This window comes from Trematomus bernacchii, unplaced genomic scaffold, assembly GCF_902827165.1.
Source record: "Trematomus bernacchii unplaced genomic scaffold, fTreBer1.1, whole genome shotgun sequence".
NCBI lineage: Eukaryota > Metazoa > Chordata > Actinopteri > Perciformes > Nototheniidae > Trematomus > Trematomus bernacchii.
Window position 1 is genome coordinate 2841445 of NW_022987641.1, and position 23100 is coordinate 2864544.

The 23100-nt window shown below is 40.8% G+C and overlaps 1 protein-coding gene across 1 annotated transcript in view; it reads left to right on the forward strand.

Annotated features, from left to right (window-relative positions):
• Positions 1-23100, forward strand: part of LOC117484958 (protein piccolo-like) — a 58536-nt gene that overhangs the window by 22155 nt on the left and 13281 nt on the right. Inside the window, 12 exon segments of the mRNA XM_034133472.1 lie at positions 641-4676; positions 5008-6515; positions 7794-9858; positions 11356-11403; positions 11903-11985; positions 12168-12243; positions 14510-14635; positions 18391-18499; positions 18729-18793; positions 19441-19619; positions 20748-20798; positions 21463-21593. Coding sequence (XP_033989363.1) covers positions 641-4676; positions 5008-6515; positions 7794-9858; positions 11356-11403; positions 11903-11985; positions 12168-12243; positions 14510-14635; positions 18391-18499; positions 18729-18793; positions 19441-19619; positions 20748-20798; positions 21463-21593 — 8477 coding nt within the window.

Here is a 23100-nt window from a genome sequence, read left to right on the forward strand (position 1 = left end):
AATTACATTTTTTTATCATTTCATATTCCAGCTATTCCTCAAAAAACATGTTTTGGATATCATGCCATTCTAATTTTAAATTTAAATTTAATACATTTTAAGAAATTGTAGTTTTTGTATTACTACCCCAAGCTTCCATAAGTGGGTCTTTTTGGACCCGGTGAGGTGGTTTTCTTGAAGTATCTTTGTAATTAAAAAAATGTATCATTTCATATTCCAGCTATTCCTCAAAAAACATGTTTTGGATATCATGCCATTCACATTTTTTATTTACATTTTAAGAAATGGTAGTTTTTGTATTAGTACCCCAAGCTTCCATAAGTGGGTCAAAACTGACCCACATGCATTTTCTATGGAATCCTATGGGAAAACGTTTTTTTTCAAAATGTAAAAGAAATTTAAAAAAATGATAAATAGTGAAAAATTAAATATAAAATATTTCTAGTGTGAACCAAAATATAATACTAAATATTATACAACCAAAATGACAAAAATTGCATAAAAACACATATTATTCTAATACGGGTCCTTTTAGACCCACTTATGGAAGAGTGTAGGGTCCAGTCACTCGTGCATCTAAGGGTTAACACACCAATAGTCTCTATGAAAAAAATAATGGTGTCTTTTTTCAATCCAACAGGTAAAAACATTGGACACCTTGAAAGAGCCTGCAGGGAAGGATATGGTTGCAATGGATAGCAGTCCCACCAGCCCATCAGACCTAGCTAAGCTGGAAAGCTCAGTCCTTCCAATTCTTGAGGCAAAGGCAACCACGCAACCAAATGATGATGAGGAGAAACTAACAGACACTTTCAAGTCCAGACGTAAATTAGAAGTGCTTCCTCTCTCACCAGACTCCCCAAGCTCAGAAGATGACAGAGAACTTTCTGATAAGAAAGGCACCACAAAGAAAAAGCTTCTTGTGCCCATGGATGTCAGGGCAGATTCGCTGGATGATAGCAGTGAAAGCTTTGGGAAGGAGAGCCCAATGTCTGGGGATGATGAGGACTTTATTCGAAAACAGATCATCGAAATGAGTGAGAATGAAGATGCTTCCCCGTCTGATGAGGAAAACCTGATCCAGCGTAAGATCAGAGATCATGAGAAGAAACAAATGGAGAAGAAGACAACAGACGCAGTAGAGCGGAGTTCATCAGGAAAAAACAGAAGACTTACCAAGAAAAGCACTATAAGTCCAGATGATGAAGAAGATAAACAACTCCATGGCTCGTTCGATAAACCTGATATAGACAAAGAGGTGGGACAAGAACAAAAAGAGTCTCAGAGTGGTACTGGAGTTCGCCAGTTCCAAACGATGGAGCTGAATTCTACCAGCAGCCCAATACGTATACCTAACGATGGAGACCCTGAAATGGAAAGCCTTACAGACTCTCCTGATGATCCATCTAGAGGTGAAGGGTCGTCCAGTCTACATGCTTCCAGCTTCACTCCTGGGACATCCCCAACATCCATTTCATCACTGGATGAAGACAGTGACAGTAGTCCAAGCCATATCCGTCCTGGTGAGGGTAAACAACACAGGAAAGCCAAACACAGACAACCTGGTCAAGTGCTACCAACTATCGAAGACTCTTCTGAGGAAGAAGAGTTACGGGAAGAAGAGGAGCTACTCAGAGAGCAAGAAAAGCAGAAGGGCTCTGGGAAGAAATCTAAGAAAGACAAGGAAGAGATTCGTGCCCAGAGGAGGCGAGAGCGTCCAAAGACGCCACCAAGCAACCTTTCCCCCATTGAAGATGCCTCACCAACAGAAGAACTGAGGCAAGAGGCTGAGATGGAGGAAATCAGGCGATCATCTTGCTCAGATTTCTCCCCCAGTATTGAATCAGACTCTGAAGGATTTGAAATCCATCCTTCAAAGATTGCAGCAGTTCAGAAAACCTATCAACTGCCTCTATCAGTATCTCTTCTCTCCCCTTCAGATGATAAATCGAAGAACAAATCTCTCAAATCTGCTGATGAGGCTTACGAGGAAATAATGCTAAGGGCGAAGTCTCCAACACTTGAGAAAGGTGAGATTCAACCCGGAAAAGAGTCCATTTATGGAGGCATGCTTATAGAAGACTATGCTTATGATTCACTTATTGACAATTCAACAACTGACCTTAGGGAGCCAGAAAAGATGGTTGTTCCTTCTCAGCCCAAACCACTGAGATCACCAGATGAAGTTTATGAAGACATGATTAAAAAGAGGCAGGAATTCATGAAGCTGGAGCAAGAATATGAAAAAATTCAGCCTAAAAAGGAAAACACTAATCCAGAAATTGTGTTGCAACCTGCTGAGAATACATTCTCCAAAAGCAGCGAAGTAACCTTAGGCGCCGATGGGAAGCCATTGTTGGATGCTGAAACTGCCTATGAAGAGCTAATGAAAAAAGTGCTGACTCCTGGAACAAGTCCAACTCAGCAGGATCCAGAAGTGGAAGCCACGGCTTATAGAAAGGCACTCCATCCCATTCCAGACTTAAGGGTGACGCAATGCTCTTCCGGAGAATTGTCTTCTGATGACGAGAGTATGATAAAAAAGGAAAAAGGTACAACACCAGCTATGGAAACTGACCCTGTAACAGTGTCCGTGTGGCCCCAATCATCCACATCAGATCAACAACCTCAAACCACAATTGCTGAATCACAGGATGATGTTGTTGACTTATCCAGTGCACTCCCAAAAACATCAGCCCCTGTAATTGCCAGTGTTTCACCCCTGCCCACAGTCCCACAGTACACACCGAGTATTCCTAGCGTAGTCTCTACTGCCCCACCTCTACCCCCCAAGCCAAGTGTCCTGTGTAGGGCTAATTCTCAGGAAAAAGCAGAAGTACCTGTTCCACCACCACTGCCTCCTCCAACACCACCAAAACCTACAGTTTTTCCAAGGAAAGCCCCAGTTCCACTTCCACCTCAGGCTTCAGCAACTCCAATGAGGCCAGAGATAGGGGCAATGACTGCAGCCCAAGGACCTCCTACAAGACAAGCAGTGACACCAATGTACAAGCCTCATGTTCCTCCCCCTGTTGCCCCAAAGCCATCCATTCATTCACCAGGACATAGTGTCAAACCACCAATTGCACCAAAGCCTGGCTCCCAGCCTTCTTCACCTGCCCATGCCCCATATCCATCCAGACCCTCTGTACTTCCCACTGGTCATACTGAAATGACTGCTCTAAATCTGAGCCCTTCTTCTGAGAGTAAGCAGTTCCATCCCTCACCAAAGTCACCTTCTTCTCCAAGATACACCAGGAATCTACGTGACACATATGTAGTTATTACACTGCCATCTCAGCCTAGCTCTCCTGTAGAAGGTATTTCCACTATGGCTCCTTCTAGCCCTGGCCCAGCATCCCCTTCACACCAAGCTCAGCCCCAAAGTTATCACCAAGCACAGCCTCAACATCATTCAAATCCACCGCAGCATCAACAACCAACCCCTCCTCAAACAACCAGGGTGCCTCTGGCATATACTCGTGTCACAGAATCCATTGAAAGTCAAGAGATTTGTGGCCCAGAAAAACATGTATCTAGTTCTTGTCACATAATTGAGGCTATATCTGCCTCAGCACAGCCACCTGTGGTTATGCCTAACTTGATCTCTCAAGTAGTCACCACCGAAGTCCAAAGGACCACTGTCTCTGTTGTTCATGAAAGGACAACACCACCAGTACCAGCTCCAAGGGCAAATGGTGTCCCAATCTCAATGGAGAAACCTAAGCCCCAATTGCCAGCACAAAATGGACAGGCTGTCCAACCCTTTGAGGTGGTGGATCTTAGGACTGTTAAGGTTGATCAAGCTTCAGATATGAATGGTGTGGATCTATCTGCTGGCCCAGACTCAAGACGTCAGACCTTTCCAACTGAAATCAGTCGCCAAAACAGTGCAGTGCAGTCACCTGTAGTCAACCTTAGTGCTGAATCATCCACTGTTTCTATAGTGACTGATAGTATCACCATTGTGACCTGTGCTGCCACAATCCAGCAATGTGACAATGTAGACACCTCTCTCGTATCTTCAGGTCCTCTCGAGCTAACAAAAGTCAAAGCTTTTGAGCCTGTTTCTCAAATTATATATCGGCCAATTGATTATCAGTCCTCCACTAATGTTGGTACAGAGATTCCTATTAACCTATCAGTTGGATCAAGTACAGGTGGCGGAACTTTCCAGACCCCCCCTGTCACTATTGCACCCACTTATATAGCGAGTTCTGCTGCAAATGGATTAACTACGGGAACAACCACAGTGGCAGGAGCTGTTGACCTAAGCACAACTAAACCATTCAACACTATGGTATCAATGGATGCTGCTTCTGCAGAGATGGTCACAGCTGTAATCGCAGACGATGACGGCAAACCAGTGGATCTGACTGCAGGAAAAAAAGCAGTATGCTGTGATGTCATGTTCCAAATCCCATTTGCAGGAAGCTGCACTTCTCAACAACCCACCACACCTCTACCTGAAGATCGTTTTGGATATCGGGATGACCATTACCAGTATGACAGATCACCTTACAGCATGAGAGGTTTTGGTGGAATTAAACCTTCAATGTCCGAGACAAACTTAGCAGAAGCTGGTCTGTTCTTTTACAAAAGTAAGAACAGCTATAATTTCAGTGGTACAACAGAGGGTGCAGTAGATCTTACCTCGGCAAAGATTTCTGATGCAGGTCAGTGGAGTGACATTGCTGACCTGTCACTTAAATGTCAATTTGAACTACCTCAACTCATTTATGGCTAAAAGACATTATTTTGTTTGTTATGCTTTTCTTTTTGTCTTGCATGGATAATTCATCTTTTTTTTCCTTTTTATTTTTGTCCTTTCACCATATCTTTTTGTTGCATGTGCCTGCATGCTGTGATCTTGTTTGTACTTGTTGCACTTCCAAACATTGGATTTTTTTCCATTTTCCCCCCATTAATTGGATAAAGCATGGCTTGCTTCATCATTGAATACGTCTGCATTATTTGGACTCAACTGATATTTTTGACTTTTGACAGGTGAAGCTGTTGACTACTCCAAGAAAGGGGCTTATGCAGGAATGACAATTCCACCATATTCCCAGACCAGAGTCACAAGTGCTGTTGGTACACTCTTTGGTACAAGCAGTGTCTTGAGGTCATCCAATGGCGTGGTCTATTCCTCTGTTGCAGCACCAATCCCATCAACGTATGCCATTACCAACCAACCTGGGTCCATCTTTAGCACATCATACAACTCTCTGTCAGGTATGCATACCAGTGACACCATGCCCTCCCTGTCCAGCCTCCAGAACTTGCCACTTACAAGATCCCACAGTTTCCTGTCGACTATCTCCATTACTGCAACAGAAGAACAAGGAGATGCCCCACTTAATCTAGAGATCTCAAGAAGGGGTAGCATTGCTGGTGTCACCACATTACCAGCTTCCTTATCCCTTGACACTTACACTGATGCATCCCTAGAAGCAATAGCGGCTTCTCTGGAAGCTCTGTCTTCACCCATGGTTCCTGGGGATGGCCAGTATCAGGCAGAGCGTGATAGGCTAGAGATGGAGAAACTGAATCAACAGCGCCTGGCTGAGGAATTAGAGTGGGAGCGCCAGGAGATTCAGCGATTCCGAGAGCACGAACAGGTCTTGGTGCAGAAGGAACTGGAGGAGCTGCAGTCCATGAAGCAGCAGATCCTGAATCAACAAGAAGACGAAAGACAGGCCCACCTTATGATGCAGAAAGAAACATATGCCCAGCAACAGCAGCAGCTTGAGCAGATTCAAAGACTCCAAGAGCAACTGCGCATGCAGCTGGAAGAGCAAAAGCTTCGTCAGATGTACCCAGGTGGGGACATGCCCGGTCACGGTGTGCAGGAGGCAGTTGTTTTGGGACCTGATGGCACAGTGCTGTCTCGAAAGATCACGGATAGTGGGTGCCAGACAGATGACGAGGATGACACAGTTAGTAAAGCTTACACTGCAGGTAGAAAAAAGAAGAGTGCTAAAAAGAGTGTTGATAGTTGTGTGCAGACTGATGATGAAGATCAAGACGAATGGGAGGCTGAGACCAGAAACCGTCAAAGCCGGCCACGCACTGCCAGGGGTGATAGGGGTGGGCAGTCAGATATGTCTTTTAAAGCCCACACTGAGATTTCTATACAAACAGATTCTGAGGGGAACATTATAATGGACACCAGGATGGAGCTGTCTGACTCTGAAAGGACCTCACCTAAGAAACGACCTACCCCCTTAGAAATAGGCCAGTCTTCTAACCTCAAAGTTGATTCCTCCACACTAGCACCTTCGAAATCGGCCAACGTACTCTATTCCCCAATATCTCCCTGTATATCCCCTAGCAAATCCCTTGAGTTCGTGTCCTATGAGAAAAAACTGGGTGATACAAGCCCACAAAACCTAAAGGGGAGTCCAGATCCAGCAAGTCCCAGGGGACAAAAAGGCATGCAGAGATCCATGTCTGACCCTAAGCCTGTGAGCCCAACAGGAGAAGAAAGGGGAACCTCTGGGGATAGCTACACTGTGAGTATTGAACGTATAACTTCAATTAACATAAATATAAGACGAAACAAGTGCTGGCTAACAAAAAGACACATTTTAATTGTGTCTGAAGTATTCTTTTGGTTAATAAAATAACCTGGTAGCAGCTCCAATGAAGGCAGTGTTTGTCCTTTGCTTTGGTTTGTAATGCTTCTCATATTGCAACTTTGATTCACCTTTTCATTTAAATACATGTCATCTCCTAACAGTACCATATTTTTTCACACACACATCATCTTATAGTTATTAAGATATTATTTCTGTGAATAATTCAGTTTAAAATGACTCCTCAAGTTAAACTAAACATTAGTCATGGCCATTCTTCGTGACATAATTGCTCAGTGGTTATATCTATTTTGCCCCGTGGCGAGAGTTTGCATGTTCTTTTCATGTTTGCTTGAAGAAACTTGAACACCATACTGTATGACATTTTGTTCACCCCACAGCTGGCCTTAGAAGAGTTGATTCACCCAGATTGCTGCACTTTGACTCTCTAATAATAGAGTATTTTTCTAGCAGAGATAGCAGAAAACGCTCCATTAATTGATCCTAATGTTATACAATGCTGCTGGTTCCATCTTGCACATTGCGAAGTGTACTATATGTAAAAGCTTAAACTCTGAATGTGAAAGTAAAAAGAACAACTGAATAGGTTGCACATATTCACTCTTTTTCTATGGTGCTCCTGGCCCTCATAGGGTATGGAAGTCAGTGTTCTGCCTGGGCAATTCAATGTTGAGAATCTCATACATACATAAAAGGATGGGAAATGAGCTGAGCTTGCAGGAAAATGCTGAGCTGTCAGAGATCCACAGAGGCTTAGTGTGAATAAATTACTTATTTTTTTAAACCAAACATTGTATTTGAAATTTAGTGAGATTGTGGGTAACATTTATGGGCAGGAATACATATCTTACTGGAAGGCACAAAAGGTGCAAAAATGGGTGTATTTCAATAAACTTCCTTACACTTCACATTTTCTAGTCTATATCCTTATTTAGTGTCGTTAATTTATATTAACATTATACAGACATTAGAATGTATGCCCTTTTTTTCCTTTGAGACAACTGAGATAGTGAATAAATCTGTTAATAATCTGTTAATCTGTCAATAATGTTCATTTTACATGGCATTCCGTTCAGAGAAATTATTTTGTACATGTTAATGACTACATAACCTGCTGAATAATTTATTCTGGGGATTAGGAAATAAATTTTGATTCTGAAGTCCTAATACGTTTTTTGTTTACTTTTCATACAGGGGAAAAGCTCAGGTAGCACACCAACAGGCACTCAAAAGAAGGTGAAGAGGACGCTTCCCAATCCACCGTCAGAGGATGAGTCAACAACAACTGGTCAGACAGCATACACCACTGGTTCTGCCCGCCGAAGAATGTGCCGCAATTCCAACATGGCACGTGCCAAGATACTGCAAGATATTGACCGTGAGCTGAATCTAGTGGAGCGTGAGTCTTCAAAACTCAGGAAAAGACAAGCAGAGCTGGATGAGGAGGAGAAAGAGATTGATGCCAAGCTCAGGTATTTGGAGATGGGCATTAATCGTAGAAAAGATGTCCTACTGATGGAGAGAGAGAAGAGAGAAAGGGCCTACTTACAGAGTGTTGCTGAGGATAGAGACTACATGTCAGACAGTGAGGTTAGTAACATCCGAGAGACAAGAGGTGGGCTTGGAAGTGAAGATGTTGAGATTGAAAGTCATGGTCTTGAACGTCCCAGGACAGCTCCCCAGGCAGAATTGGATGAGTTTGTCCCACCTCAAACCAAGCATGAGTATGGAAAATACTCCCAGTACCAATACAATGAAACCCAATACCAGCAGTCTCTCTACCAGACTCCTCAGTCCTACCAATCTCACTCTCTGTACTCCTCTGTCCCCTCGCTCACCAGCGCCCAGCAGCAGAGTTACCACCAGATGCTTCTGTTGCAGCAGAAAGCCGCTAGACAAGCAGCCCTCCTCTCAGAGCTGGATGCAACTAAATATGAAGTCATTAGCCGCCAACCTGATCCCACATCATCAGCTTTCCTGGGGGTCAAGTATGACAAATATGGCAACCACCTTGACCTCAGAGCGTTGGATGTGGGAAATATGGCACGTAGCCCAATGTCAGCTGTCTCTGATTCCTATTACACCGACGTAGATCATCATACACCTAGGAGTTACATGTTGCTAGAAGATGCTGCAGAACTTGCTAAGGGCTCCACAGGTATGTCTTCATCTTACAGCCTGGCGGAGAGGGAGCTGGCCAAAGCAGAGAAGCTTCTGCGTAGGAGTGCTGCAGATCTGGGGTCTACTGACTATCTGGGATCCACCTCTAGACTCCATACTTATGGAAAGACCCCTGATGAAGAGGATACAATGGAGGAACCCTATGAACTGAAACTACTAAAGCAACAGCTCAAGCAAGAGTTTAGGAGGAGTACAGGTGGGACAGAAAACTTAGAACAACTGACAGGGCTGTCACAGCACTACTATGCCCCAAGCTCGAGCGCCTCTAGTTACTCCCAAAGAAACTATCCAAAGACAGACAAGTACAGCATCAGTCGACTTACTCTAGAGAAGCAAGCAGCTAAACAACTCCCGGCATCGATGTTGTACCAAAAACATAAGACTCCATTGATAGAACCTAAGATCTCCTCCAAGTATTCCTCTATTCCAGATAACAGAGGCTTGGAGACAGACTATAACTATCTTGGGTCTACCAGTGCATCAGCAAGAGCCAGCCGGCTCTCTCAAGATGAGATCACCTTTGGCCTTCGTAAGAATATTGCAGAGCAACAAAAATACCTGGGGTCCACCTTGGGTGCCAACTTGGCTGGGTCATTAAACCTGGGCCAGAGTTTAGGATTGGACTCTGCCTATCCCAGTGGTAGTCGCTCAAGACCCTCATCCAGGCCCACATCTTGCTATGGGTTGGACTTGTCTCTCAAAAGAGACCCTTCCAGCTCTTCACTGAGGCTCAAAGGGGACGGGGAATCATCTGGAGATGTACCAAGCTATCAAACCCCCTCTGGCCGCACCAAACCTACCAGCCTTCCCATTGTACAAAGTGGCCGTGGCCGATTACCCATCGTGGCCCAGAACTCAGAAGAAGAGAGTCCGTTGAGCCCTGTTGGGCAGCCAATGGGCATGGCCCGTGCCTCAGCGGGACCTCTGCCACCTATATCAGCAGATTCAAGGGACCAGTTTGGTTCCTGCCTGTCCTTGGAGGACTCCCAGCAGCAGCAACTTATCAGGGAAGAGCCAACCAGGGGTAGGGGTTATGTGCTGATGGATGACCTTCAAGGCACCATGTCAGATAGTGAAGGTAAAAAACAGACATGTCACTCTGTCACTCTTTTCCTACTGAATGTTTCATACTTTAGAGTGTCTGGTTGTGGTTTATTTTGCTTGCATGTATTGTGTATAACATCTAGCTGTGTCTTTATTGAAATGCTGCATGTGTCTAACCTTAATTTTGGTGAATGTATTATCTCTTTATTTGTGGGTCTCACTAATGTTGGTCTATCAGTTGAGATCTGGTGTGCACGCATGCCTTTGTTCATTTTGCTTTTTGTGGTTGAATGTAATCTTTATGCATGCACTGTGTTGCTTTCTGCATTTAAGATATTGTATAACATTTCCTGTATTAATTCACTGCATGACACTGTAAAGTGTAACTTCCTGTTACTGCTATATTGCGTGGGAGATTCCCATCCTTATATAGAAATGTCTCACTGGTGGCAGTCAGCGTTTTATTTAGAGCATGCGGTCATTTATAGCCCTTTTCAACTGTTAAAGAAGATTTTCATTGTATTAAAATCCTGCTTGTTAGACATTCAAGGCAGAGCAGGATAATCCTTTGAGACTGAAATCAGATTTAGAAAAAGAAAAATCCTCAAATTATACACGCGCCATTTGGTACAAAAGAGTTTCAATTGAATCAGGTATTATACATTTACACTTAAAAACGACACATATTGTAAAAGAATAGCCAATTGTACATTAACTATATTTTTGGATTTTCCAATAGTGTGAAATGTAATTTGATGGTGGATAATGTTGGTGTATTATCATCATATTTAATTGTATGAAAATAAATGTGGGTTGAATCATAGTATCAAGTTATAGGCAAGATCAATAACATTCTAAGAAAACAACAGGGTGAAGCAAAGCACTGTCGTATTTGTGGAAATGCATGATATTTGTTTCCAACACTTATCTGTGTGTAATAAATATAACAATTGAACTTGCATGTTTTGTTGTTGTTGCTTGTGTGACGATATATCAGTGATTTTGTGTTGCATGGAGTGTTGCATTCATTTCTTGTAACATTCACTATTTATTTGTCTCTACTTTCAATGAAAGCAAACAGTATTCTGACCCAGTTTTTTGCAGAATGTGCGAGTGTCTTCCAACAGGAAAGATTATTATTTAAAGCAAGAACTAAATAATTTCAGTAAATCTCAGTTTGCTTCTTTTTTGATAATAAAAGCCTCAAATCATCTATTCAATATTTAGCAATATATTGTTGATGCACACTTCCAGTGATGGCTAAAACCATTTTATTAGAAGTGTTTTTTTAAGTACCAATATGCAACAATGAGTTTCCATAGTTTCCAAACTAAGAGCAGTGTGTCATGAAAAGGAAGCAAAATGTGAAATGTTTTGTAAGTTCAGATTTTAATAAAGGTTACAATGTTTCTTTCTAGTTTAAACATTTAAATATCCCAGTTCGGATTTGTCTTGAATGCAGAATAACTTGTTAATAAATTCCAATGGATCCCAACATTATGCAATGTAAACCAATTTGCCTTGATTCCAGCCCTAAGTGATTCGCTGATGGCTCTGAACAGAGACGATGCAACCAATGGTAGAGTATTAGTTCAGTTCTATAGTCATTCATATCACATTAACCTGCACGTAAGGTCTAATGCACATCACCATTATTTTTACTGATAGGCCTATCGTTTAAAAAAATTACTTTCACGATTGGAGTTATGTAAAATATGTACATACCCAAGATTTACATTCATAGAAAAATAACTGCATTATAGGTGCTAATAATAATGCTCATAGTACAAACTACTACCATTTTTTGGTTGTGTTTTGTTTTTTACATTACCCTTAATGTTGTGTTGCTTGTCAGTCCTCTCTAGCAAGGAAGTACAATAATATTAAACTCCTTCTCTGGCCCTTGTTTTTCTCATATTTCTATCCCAACTGTAATTGATGTAGATTTATTTATAAATACAAATGTGCTTAAAGCATTGTAATAACCCTTATATGAACTGAAGAAGCCCATATAGTGGGATGAAGCAGCTCAAGTTCTAAGATCTGTTCTGAAGTAGTTCTTGTTTTTATCCCTAAAGCCTACCACCTTAGACGAGAGGAGAACGACTGGTTTGACAAACCTAGAGACGGCCGTTCAGAGAATGGCCAAGAGAAGAGACAGGTGAAACGAGAAAAACGCACACACCTTCTGTACACAATTTTACTGTAGTTAAATTCTTGCATGGCAATATCTACTGGTCTATTTGTTATGTAAAAATCACCTTGATGCAGAGCTACCATAATGTACTGTTTCCCGTTGACCTTGTACACAAATGACACTTCCCAATTGTGTGTGGACCACAGGGAAAAGGCCCGTACTACCCCTTCCCTCACCTCAGGGTCAAACTGCAGAGGGATCCCAAAGATCGCAGTGTCTCAGGTAAAGTATCACAATATTCCTTCAATAAAAGGAAAAGCAGTATGCAAAGAAAATGTATGGCTTCAATTGCAAGCTAATGCGTTATTGACTGTAATGCATGCATTCAATTTTATTGACCCCATTGCTTACTGACTGCATTTAATATGCACCGCTTACAGCATACACATTGTTTTACCTTTATTTAATTTGAAAGATTTAAATATAGATTCAAAATAAAATCATTCAAAAAGAACTAATACAGTGAAATGTACACATTAATATGTATCATGATCCCATTAGGGTTTACAGAGCATGACCGGTGTGCTTCATGCGTTCTATTTACTTGATATTCATGCCAGATCTCATGAAACTGACGAGTCACTTCCCCTGCCATTACGTTTCATCACACTATTCTTCCAGGCTCAAAGCAGGCAGACATTTCCTGGCTTCTCTTATGATTTGGCTCTTTTCCACACTCATCAGTCATTGCCATGCTCAAAATGGCGTATCCCTCACATTCAGGATTATCTTACACAATTAACAAATGGCCCACAAAGGCAGCATTTTGTTTATTTTGTGCTGTACTGAGTCATTTCTATTCTATCTCAGTTGTTTTGTTCTTGCTTCAAAAACCATGTTAAATATTTACTTTTGCTTCTGTGTATGTGAATGCATTTTATTTTACCTGTGGGGGTACATGATAGATCAATATGTGATTTGTGGATAACTCATAGAGAAATTGGCATTTATATTGTTTTCTTTTTATTGTTTTACAAAGGTTGAGATCATTTTCTACAGAAGCTGTAAAATGTATAGAAAATGTTTTAAAATGAGTAAAAGAAAGGTTGTAGCCTTATGCGTTATTGTTAAATCTGCGTAAATATCTACATAGCTAACAAACAACCAATAATACCTTCAGATAAACGTTATTCTGATTATTTATCATCCATGATTATAGGGGAAAATGTGGGCCATCTGGTTGTTAGTGTCCTTCTACTTTTACTAGTCAATGGTGACCATATCATTATATAGAGTGTATTAAAATCAATGACAAATGTATCTCAAATTGATAACATTAATATGTGATTTTAGTAACTTAACCACACCAATTCCCAACAATTTGAGTCAAAGCTTAACTGACAATACTGCTACTCTGCTAAGCTAATTAGCTTTCATCATGATTGGATTTAAAGGGGACCTATCATGCAAAATGCACTTTTTGATGTCTTTTATACATAAATATGTGTCCCCGGTGTGTCAGGGAACTCACGCAGCGTCAGAAAATAAAACCCTCTCTCTTTTCCTCCGTACCCAAATCTCTAAAAATGGGGCTACAACGGAGCAGATCCAGATATGCGTCCGATATGACGTAATATCGGAAATGTAGGCTGGCTTTACACCCACGGCCCTATCAGAAACGTTGCTATCAGAAACAATGCCCGACTGTTTTGGACGTAATACGGTCGGTGCATGTTTACATTAGCATCGCTAACACTCAGAGCTAACCTGTACTGGAGAGCATGTGTGTGAAGAAGCAGGAAATAAAAAGGAACTCACCTTGTGGTATAACCGGCAAGAGACAAAGCCTTTGAGCTCCATACTGTTTCAGAAATAATCCTTGATAATCCATGATATGGCGTTTCATCACCGCAGTATCTGCCGGTAGCATCTCCCGCATGAGCTCAGCCCTCTCCTTTTTTTTTTTTATCAATCTACCCCAAATCAGCACTTTTGAAACAGGAAGTGAAATGGAGGGATATGAGGCATGGCTAGAATGGATGATCTGTTTGGTATTTTGAGCAAAACACTTTATAGACATGTTTTTTATATATTTGTGTATATATCTGAGACCTATGCTATTGCCTAAAAATAGCATGATAGGTGACCTTTAACTTTAACCTCTTTTAGTTATGAGGAATAATTAACTCACCTACCAAGAAGTGTGTTTATCTAAGTGGGTATTTTCATTTCGGTTTGCAGGTAGCTTAAACAAAGGATTTAGCTAGGGGGATTTTGAAATGACAGTAGGCTATTTCGGCTTCATAGGGCAGTAGGCTACATTTGTGACCATATTTAATAATAATAATAATTCATTTATTTTATATAGGCGCCTTTCAAGGCTCTCAAGGTCGCCGTACAAACACACAAAAAACACACAAAAAACCATTTTCTCTGTTTCTGTAAGTTTTAGAGTCTGAATGGGTTTGTGGACAAAGAACAGGTTAATCATTTAACTTTATTTACACTAATATTGCACTCACAAGTTTTTGTTTTTTGTTCTATACAGGAAATGGTCTGGGTATCCGTGTGGTTGGAGGGAAAGAGGTCCCTGCAAGTAATGGAGACATTGGAGCCTATGTAGCTAAAGTCTTACCGGGTGGAGCTGCAGAACAAACAGGAAAGATTCTTGAAGGTAAACTCTTCTACCAACAGAAAACAAATTCATAATAATCAGAATGTTTAATCTGAGGATGCAATTTTAAATTTTTAAAGTGACATAAGTATATTTGATACCACACTCCTGTCGACTCATTACAGTTAGCAACTGGATGCTAGCCGTTTAGCTTATAGCCCAGCCTTTAAACCGAGAGAAGCTCGTTTGGTTCCGTTAAAATGTAAAAACGAAATCTTGCTAACTCGCCTCAAAAGCTCCCTGATAAATGTGATATATCATTTCTTGCCATTTCTTCTTATTCATTTTCGTTATTCATCATTCGTTTCATTCACAGTAGCTTGAAATTACAAAAATGTTTCACCAAGTAGCCATTGTGCACTAACTTCCACACCTTTTACTGACACCAGCTCAGGATAAATTGCTCTGTGGTATGTTAACAGGAACACATTTCATGAGCTGGTATTGATTTCACATGCGGGAGTCTGGGAACTATTAACCCTCTTTCCCTCCCAGTCCATCTGTCCGCTCACAGCCCCCTTTAATCTTTGTGTTGAGTCACATTGAGGGTGTCACTGACAATGGCTAAAGCTGTACCCCGCGCCTTTTAAAGCTGCCAAACTGGTGATCTATGGATGGTGAGATAGGGCTTGAGAGAAATACTGCCCTTTGTAGTGTGCTATCCATCTGTCTGCGCTCTGTGGATATGTGTGTGTGTTGAGCATGGATAATATTTTTTTTAAATGTCTATTCTTGTTTGTATTCCTTTCAGTTTCCCTTCCTTTCATAATTTTTTCTTCTGGGTTTTTCTCTCTCCCTGTGTTTATGAGGACATTTTAAGTAGGTTTCCCCAGAAAACTTTTTACTGAGCTGCAGCAATAGAGTGGTGCAGTGACGAGTCCTAAAACCCGGAAGTGAGTTAGCATTTTACCACCGGTTCCCTCGTCTCAGAGTCAATGGGATTTCTCCATAGGATTTTGGAAAATAGCTCGAAATAAGGTCTGTGGTTGACACAAATTTAAGAGACGGATCACGTTTTGTTCTACGACATTAAATACATTAGCAGTGAACCCACTGGTGATTTTTGAAAAGTTGACGTGTCTGAAAACGATGGTTGTTAACAAGTGGCTGAATACCACTACAGAAGTTGTCGAGGACGTTGTACGTCATTACTCCGAACAGTAAACACTCCCGCTAAGTTTGTTTGCCCCTGTTCTGCTTGAAAGCAAGTACCTGCCTCCTGCAAACTGTAAAAACGCTTCAACTTGTACAATTTTGAATCAGTGGGTGTTTCTCAATGTCGAGTAAAGCTGCTTCAGAGCCACTATTTCAAGCATACTACGTAATCGAGTGCCGCCGAAGTACTGTTCCAATCTCCAGCATACTTGGAAATCTACCGAGCCCGGCGTACTCCGTTTGGAGAAATATCGAGGCTGCACATGAGTAGACTCCGCGGTCTTAAAATCCCCACAATGCTTTGCGCACGGACCAATTTCCCCAAATCTGTGGCGGAAGATGTAAGGCGGGGCCTATCATATAACGCACACCTGCACACTTGCTAGCCTGTTCCACTCTTCGTTTTCCGAATGCCAGGAAGTATTCTTGACTCGCTTCTGAAGCAAGATGCTCGGCAGACATGTGCTACCAAGCAAGCGTACTCGCGATTGAGAAACACCCTGTATGTTTGAATATCAATCTTAAGTTGGCGTGACGTTCAAATCGTGCGACCCTGCTGTAGTTCGGTAATAGCATAACGTTAGCATTTTGCTTCTGGCGATTAGATTTATGATTAAAAAATTATAAAAGTACGGTAGACATGTGGATATTATCTGCCTGAACAAAACGGGTATCTATCTATCAAACAGGTTCGTTTTCCACAGACCTTATTTCGAGCTATTTTCAAAAATTCTATGGAGAAATCCCATTGCTTTTTTGTCGAGGGAACCCATGCGCAGCTTTCTTCCGGGTAAATACGTCATCCCTGCACCACTCTAAGTAGGCTACAGAGCAGCCACCGCTCCTCCGTGTAAAGACGCTATCGTAGCTAACTAGCTTCTGCTTCTGCATGAATGCTCTCACACACCAACTGCACACATACAACCATTTTGATTATCACCTGCAGATCACAACAGTGGACATATTAGGGGTCTTAGTAGATCACTAATGCAGCAAAGCCAGCAACTTTGTGAGGGACTAATTGTTCATGCTAATCATCTTCATGTTAGCATATTACCATTTTCCATTTAATTAGCACTAAACAGCTGAGGCTGACGGGAATTGATGTTGTTAATTTTGCAGGTGTTGCAAATGCAAGTGTTGACATGTAATTTCCCAAACATTTCATAGTTGTTACTTTGTCTACTACTATAGCTTTTACATACACTTTTAAGTATAGGCTACTGTATTTTGTTATTATTTGATACTGTTTTCTTTAACCGCTTACTATCAATAAGTTTATACCTCAAGGAAACTTCAGGGTCAGTTAAGGATGTGTATTGGCAATAATCTGACAATATGATTTATATATCAGTCCCTGTACTGTATCATCATAGCTCCCACCAATATTTGCAAGTAAACTATTTATAAAATTGACTTTTGAGTGATTTTGAGGATCAATACAATTTCACGTAACATAATATACAATAAATGTAATAATAGTTTCCTACACCAATAGGATCAGTGGTGTTTTAAATGTACCTTTTCTCTTGTCTCACTCTGTCTCAGACCTTTCCACTAGTCTCATGCATTAGCATTGTAAGAAGTCAGTGGTTGATGACTGTTGAATTCTCATTTCAAGATCTGCCATGTTGTTAGCTGCTTGGACAACTAAACAATCACAACAGCCGTAACCCTATCATCAACACTGAGCAGAAATGCTACTGAGGGAACACAGCGCCTCAGTATTGGGTGTTAATAAGGAGAAATGTTGTCAGATTTAACAGGCGCAGAGGCACAGTGTCATAGAGGGACACTAAGTGTAGGAATACATGCCTGTTTGTCTCATCACTGAAATTCCAGCTACCGTAACTCTAATCGGTGCAAACTGCAACACACATGCAAGCCATGGAGTGTGAACAACAACTGAATGCATGATACAAAGGTGAAACTACAGTCGTTTCCCTCTCACTCACACATGCAGCTCGAGATTATCGTCGCAAAAGAACCATCCTGATGAGCTGTTTCAAACCGTGTAAGTCCTGCCGGTGTGCAGGGTGTGCTTTGGAGGATGCAGTGGCTTTGCTGTGCTGTGTGGATTTATATGAGCTGTCATTGCTGCATTAAATATGAATAAATGGCCAGTGTTCTCCATAAGACATTTGTCTTAGCTGGACTAGATAAGAGAAACTAGAATCTGATTGGATTTTGGGTCCTTTCCAGGCCATCATGCATCATGTTTGAAATGTTGTCCTGCAATTTTTGCTAAATTAAAGTTTTATAGCTGAAATAACATAGAGCCATTTACAAGTTACTTTTATCCCAGTTCTGTGCCTGAGTGCTCCACTAGCAGCTGAGTCACACAGCTGCTGTTTGGGCTTTCAGCCTGAAGCATGATGTTGGAGTGATTCAATCAAAGCTTTTTGTGTTTTTCATTTAATCATTGAAGGGATGTCCGTCCATCATTTGGGTCTACAACAAAGTTATTGACTTTTGATTTAATCATTTAAAGAGCTCATCACTTCAAGGGTTTGATTTGGTTTGTGGTGAAATGTTTGCATATTTGACGAATACTGTATTATTGATTGTTTTCTTATGTGCAAATGTGTAATTGTGTATAGGAATGCAAGTCCTGGAGTGGAATGGTGTTCCTCTGACGGGGAAAACCTATGAAGAGGTTCAAGGGCTCGTCGGGCAGCCGTGCAATGAAGCAGAATTGTGTGTCAGACTGTGAGTATAAGTTCCCTCCTGTATGCTATGTTCAGTATACAGTACAACTCTTCAGTTATTCCTGTTTGTTTTTTCCTCATACTGTAATCATTACTCGATCTGTCATCTTCCTTATTCAGTCATTTCTCTTTTTACATTTCTGCCTGTACATCCCCTGATGCCCCCCTCTACTCTTCTCTCTTTTCATAGTAACTTGAGTTTTTATGACACATTATTTCCTGTCTTTCAGCGATCTCAACATGCTGTCCGATTCTGACGGTTCTGATCACCTGGATTTCCAGGAGCACAGCAAAGGTGAGCTACAGTATTTCTATAACTCCAACTTCAAAATCCCATCACTGCTTCTTACCTCTCTCCCTCACCACCATCCTTGTCTTCTCAGTATTTCCCAATTAACGTTTGTCTCTTGCAATTTTTAGACACTCTTGTCATATCGCTTTCATTTACCATTCTCTCTTTTCTCAAGTTCAGCCATGCATTACTTGTGGCCTATTTTCCCCTTCTGCAACACGCCCCATTACATTGTTCTCAGAACTTCCCCACTGTAAAATTGTGATATAAACTTGAATTTGGAGAAATACAATTATACTCTGTCTATAACATCTCACATCTGGCTAGCAGAGATCTCACAGCTCCATAGTTTCTTATTTGATTACTGGAATTATAACTGGACTTGTCTCCACACTGTACATTTTACATTTATATTTAATTTAATATGCTATTCCTTCCACTGACAGTCTAGCGATTTGTATCTTTCACTGTGAACCTGTATATTGTTTACCCCTTACTTCTGTTTTATCTCATATTTTGAGATGTTTCTATTTTATGTTTGTTTAATTTGTACTCTCTTTATCCCCACATTGTGTGCATTACCTTGTTTTAACATGCTGCTGTGACTAAAATGTAAATCTTCTCTCCCATTGATGCTCCTGTGTGTCTAGGTGACAGACCCCCCAGGTCTCCAGGTGTTGACCCTAAGCAGCTGGCGGCTGAGCTGCAGAAGGTGTCCCAGCAGCAGGCCCCCTCCTCCACCTCTTCCTCCGGCCTGCCCCCCACCACCTCCGCCACCTCCAGCCAGCCAGGGTCTCCCTCCGTCAGCAAGAAACGCCACAGCAGCAAGGCGAGTCCGGGGGGGGTCTGTTTGTCTAACAATAGATTGAGCTTCATAATGTTTTTGCTTACAGTATGGCCCTGAAGTGAAATATCAGTGGACTAATTACTTTCTGGCTCCTGCATAGTGTCCTGTTTTTTTTCCCGCTTTGAACATTACGTTTGGGGAACACATTTTGTGCATACCTAGTACCATTTTGTCTATCAATATAACATTGGGAGGGTTACTTTAAAAAGATGTATTCCGTTACTAGACAACCCTGTAAATATAATCAGTAACCTAATCTGAGTAACAAAATATAAAAGTAATGTATCCTGATTACTTTCCGTTACCTTCGGATTACCTCAATATCAAATGCAATGCAAATAATTAAAAGACAAAGAAATATCAATAAGATTTTACTTACAGTGTAAGTGTATTATATAAGACAACAGAACACCTCAGAAAGGAAGAAACCAAGATATTTAGGTTAAAAAATGTGTCCTCTTATAAGACAGGCCTACAGAATAGTATAGTTTGCAAATGCATTTTTGTTTAATAAATCAGGTATTCACCAACTTCATTTGAAAATAGATATTTAAAATAAAGAAATTAGTCTAAATGAAGACTAAAAAGAATAATCTAGCAGTATGTCTACCTATAATATATATTTTTTTACTTTGAAATATATTGTAACATTGTAATCTTGCTTGTTATCCCCTTTTTATTCAAATCTATCAAGGCAAGGCAAGGCAAGTTTATTTATATAGCACTTTTCTGTACGCGACAATTCAAAGTGCTTTACAAAACAAATTAAAATACTTTTTATGAATAAATATCAGAAATTTGATTACGCTTTTTTTTTTTTACTGCAAGGGAATACATTTACATTTTTTTGTATCCTGATTACGTCATCTTGTTACATGTAATCCGTTACTCCCCAAGCCTGAACATGCCATTAAGAAATAAAATGCAAGAAATCCCAGTGCATTTTAGATGCACAACATTTTAATTTTATAAGTTCAACTTTAGTTCAGCCTCAAGCTCTGCATAAGGCACAGCACAGTCAGTACATAATGTACAGTATGAACACCCACCAGTATCCACCTACAGATTTCTGCTCGAGGCTTTCTAAGTGTGTTGCTTTATTTCTTACAGACTGCAGAGGGAATGAAGACCCAGTCGCAGCCCGTCTCTGGAGAGATACAGGTCTGTGAAGCTCTGTCATGTTTAACTTTAAAGGATTATATTTGAGCAAAGTCGGTGATCACTTCCAGTTTTACTGTAAGCATTTTGGAAAACATTGAATTAACCCTCCTGTCGTGTTCGGGTCAAATCTGACCAATTTACTTTCATCAATCATAATTATTGTGTTTGACATTTGGTTGCTCAAGACCTTATGAATCCTCCATATTAGGATTTGAATTTGCTGATCACCACTTTCATTGAAGTGGTTTAGTCAACTGTGTATCACCTATAGTGTTCCCGGTCAAACATGCCTGCCATAGGAAATGAATGGTTAACCCTACAGTAGATGATGTTCATCCATCAAATAGTACACACCCACACATCGACAGCCATGTTGTTTTTTGGAATACATTTTCAGTGTTCTTTGTATATTCACTGCAGTTATAAGTATAAACCAGTAGTCTCAGACATTGTTTAGAGCTTAAAAGAGTGGTAAATAAAATATGGTGGTAATTAATGGTTTTTGTGTTAATGGAAGAGCAGTTAAAACAGACCGGTAAAAGACACCAAAGTTAGAGGGAGAAACAAACACAACAGGAGGGTAAAAGAAATGCAGTTTTATTCCATTGATTCTCGCACCGAATTCATTTCAATCCATTGTAATTCAATATGTTTCTATTTGCAGCTTCAAATCCACTACGACAAGCAGCTTGGCAACTTGATCGTTCATGTCCTGCAGGCCAGAAACCTCGCCGCGCAGGACAACAATGGCTACTCCGACCCGTTTGTTAAAGTGTATCTCCTTCCAGGGAGAGGGTGAGTCAAGGGTTTGGAACCTGCAGTCACACCTAAAGTAGTTCAGAACAGGAACATCAGTTTAGGATATGAACGAGAAAGATGTTTTCGCTTGTGTTAATCTAGAGAGAAATGTGTAAGATGTGACATAGTCTATTTCAGTCACTGTACCTGCTAAGATAAGCCCAGTGATATACAGGCTATAAAGGCAGCCAGTTTGTAAAGCTCAAACCTAATTTCCATTCATTTTAAAATCGATTTACAATTGATTTTGGCTTACCATGACATCTTTCAATGTACAGCACATGACCTTTCTTTGGTATCAATTCCAAAACACATAAACACTGCACATCATCACATGTGTTTTTATTATGTATCCAGGGATGTAATGTGATATGAACTCCTTATGATGGGACTCATCGGCCCTTGACACAAACATTATGTCAAATATATGAGGTGTGTTCTTGAGTTGACGTCGCCCATGTTAATACGAGTTCTACTGTAGATGTAAGTGCAGTCAAAATCAATAGCTCTCATATTTACTTGCAATACGATCCACACATCCCATAAGTCTAGGGCTCCTGTTCTCACTGTGATTGCGCTGTAATGTAATTGACTCTCCCACCTTCTCTGCTGTTCGAGCTCCCCGGAGAGAGGCTTTTTTCCTGGGATCGTTTCAGATAAAAGCAATAATGTTCAGCTGTGGGCTTTGCAGCCGCCACTCAGAAATTGCACTGTGGGTTTTAAACAGAGTAAGGGTTACTTTAAAGGGACTGGTAGAGTGATACGCACAAGCTGTACATACGCCCTTCTGAGAGTGGTTGTAGAAATACACACTTAGTCTCATGTGAGCCAACACTTGTGTATATGCTATATGTGTGCATACATGGACAAGATCACAGCTTTTAAGTTGCATCACAGATATCCTGGCAAAAATATGGAGCTGCTGCAATGAAACAGGTGGTTTTATAGAGGGAAATGGTTGTTTTGGCAAAAGTAATACACATTATCAGAGTCTATAAAGTTGGCATTATGGTTCTCCAGGCTGCGTGGGTCTCGTTCAAACACGTTTGCATGTGTATTTAATACCTGTATCACGCCAGCAAACCTCAATGAAGTCAGTTAACATAGAAGTAATCATGAAATGGAATCATAGTTCACCCCTGAACAGTGTAAACAAACCACTTTATCCAAGAAAGTACATTACAATGCAGTCTGAAAGAATAAATGTGTATCCCCTTTCACTTTTACCAGGAAAGTAGTAATGTCTCCATTGTGACCGAGGTTATTAGACATGATCTAAAGTCTTTGAAAAGTAAAATACTTGTCAGTAGGGCAGAGACATCATTTTTCACCATACACATTTTGGATTAATACTACTTTTAACTTGACACGGTAATGTTTAGTAAACTCACAAGACACTTTTGGCTAACAAAGTACGTAAACATAAAGTACATTTGATTTTGTTTTTACATGCTAACCAACCAATCAGAATCGGTTTTATTACCAAGTAGGTTTACACGAGGAC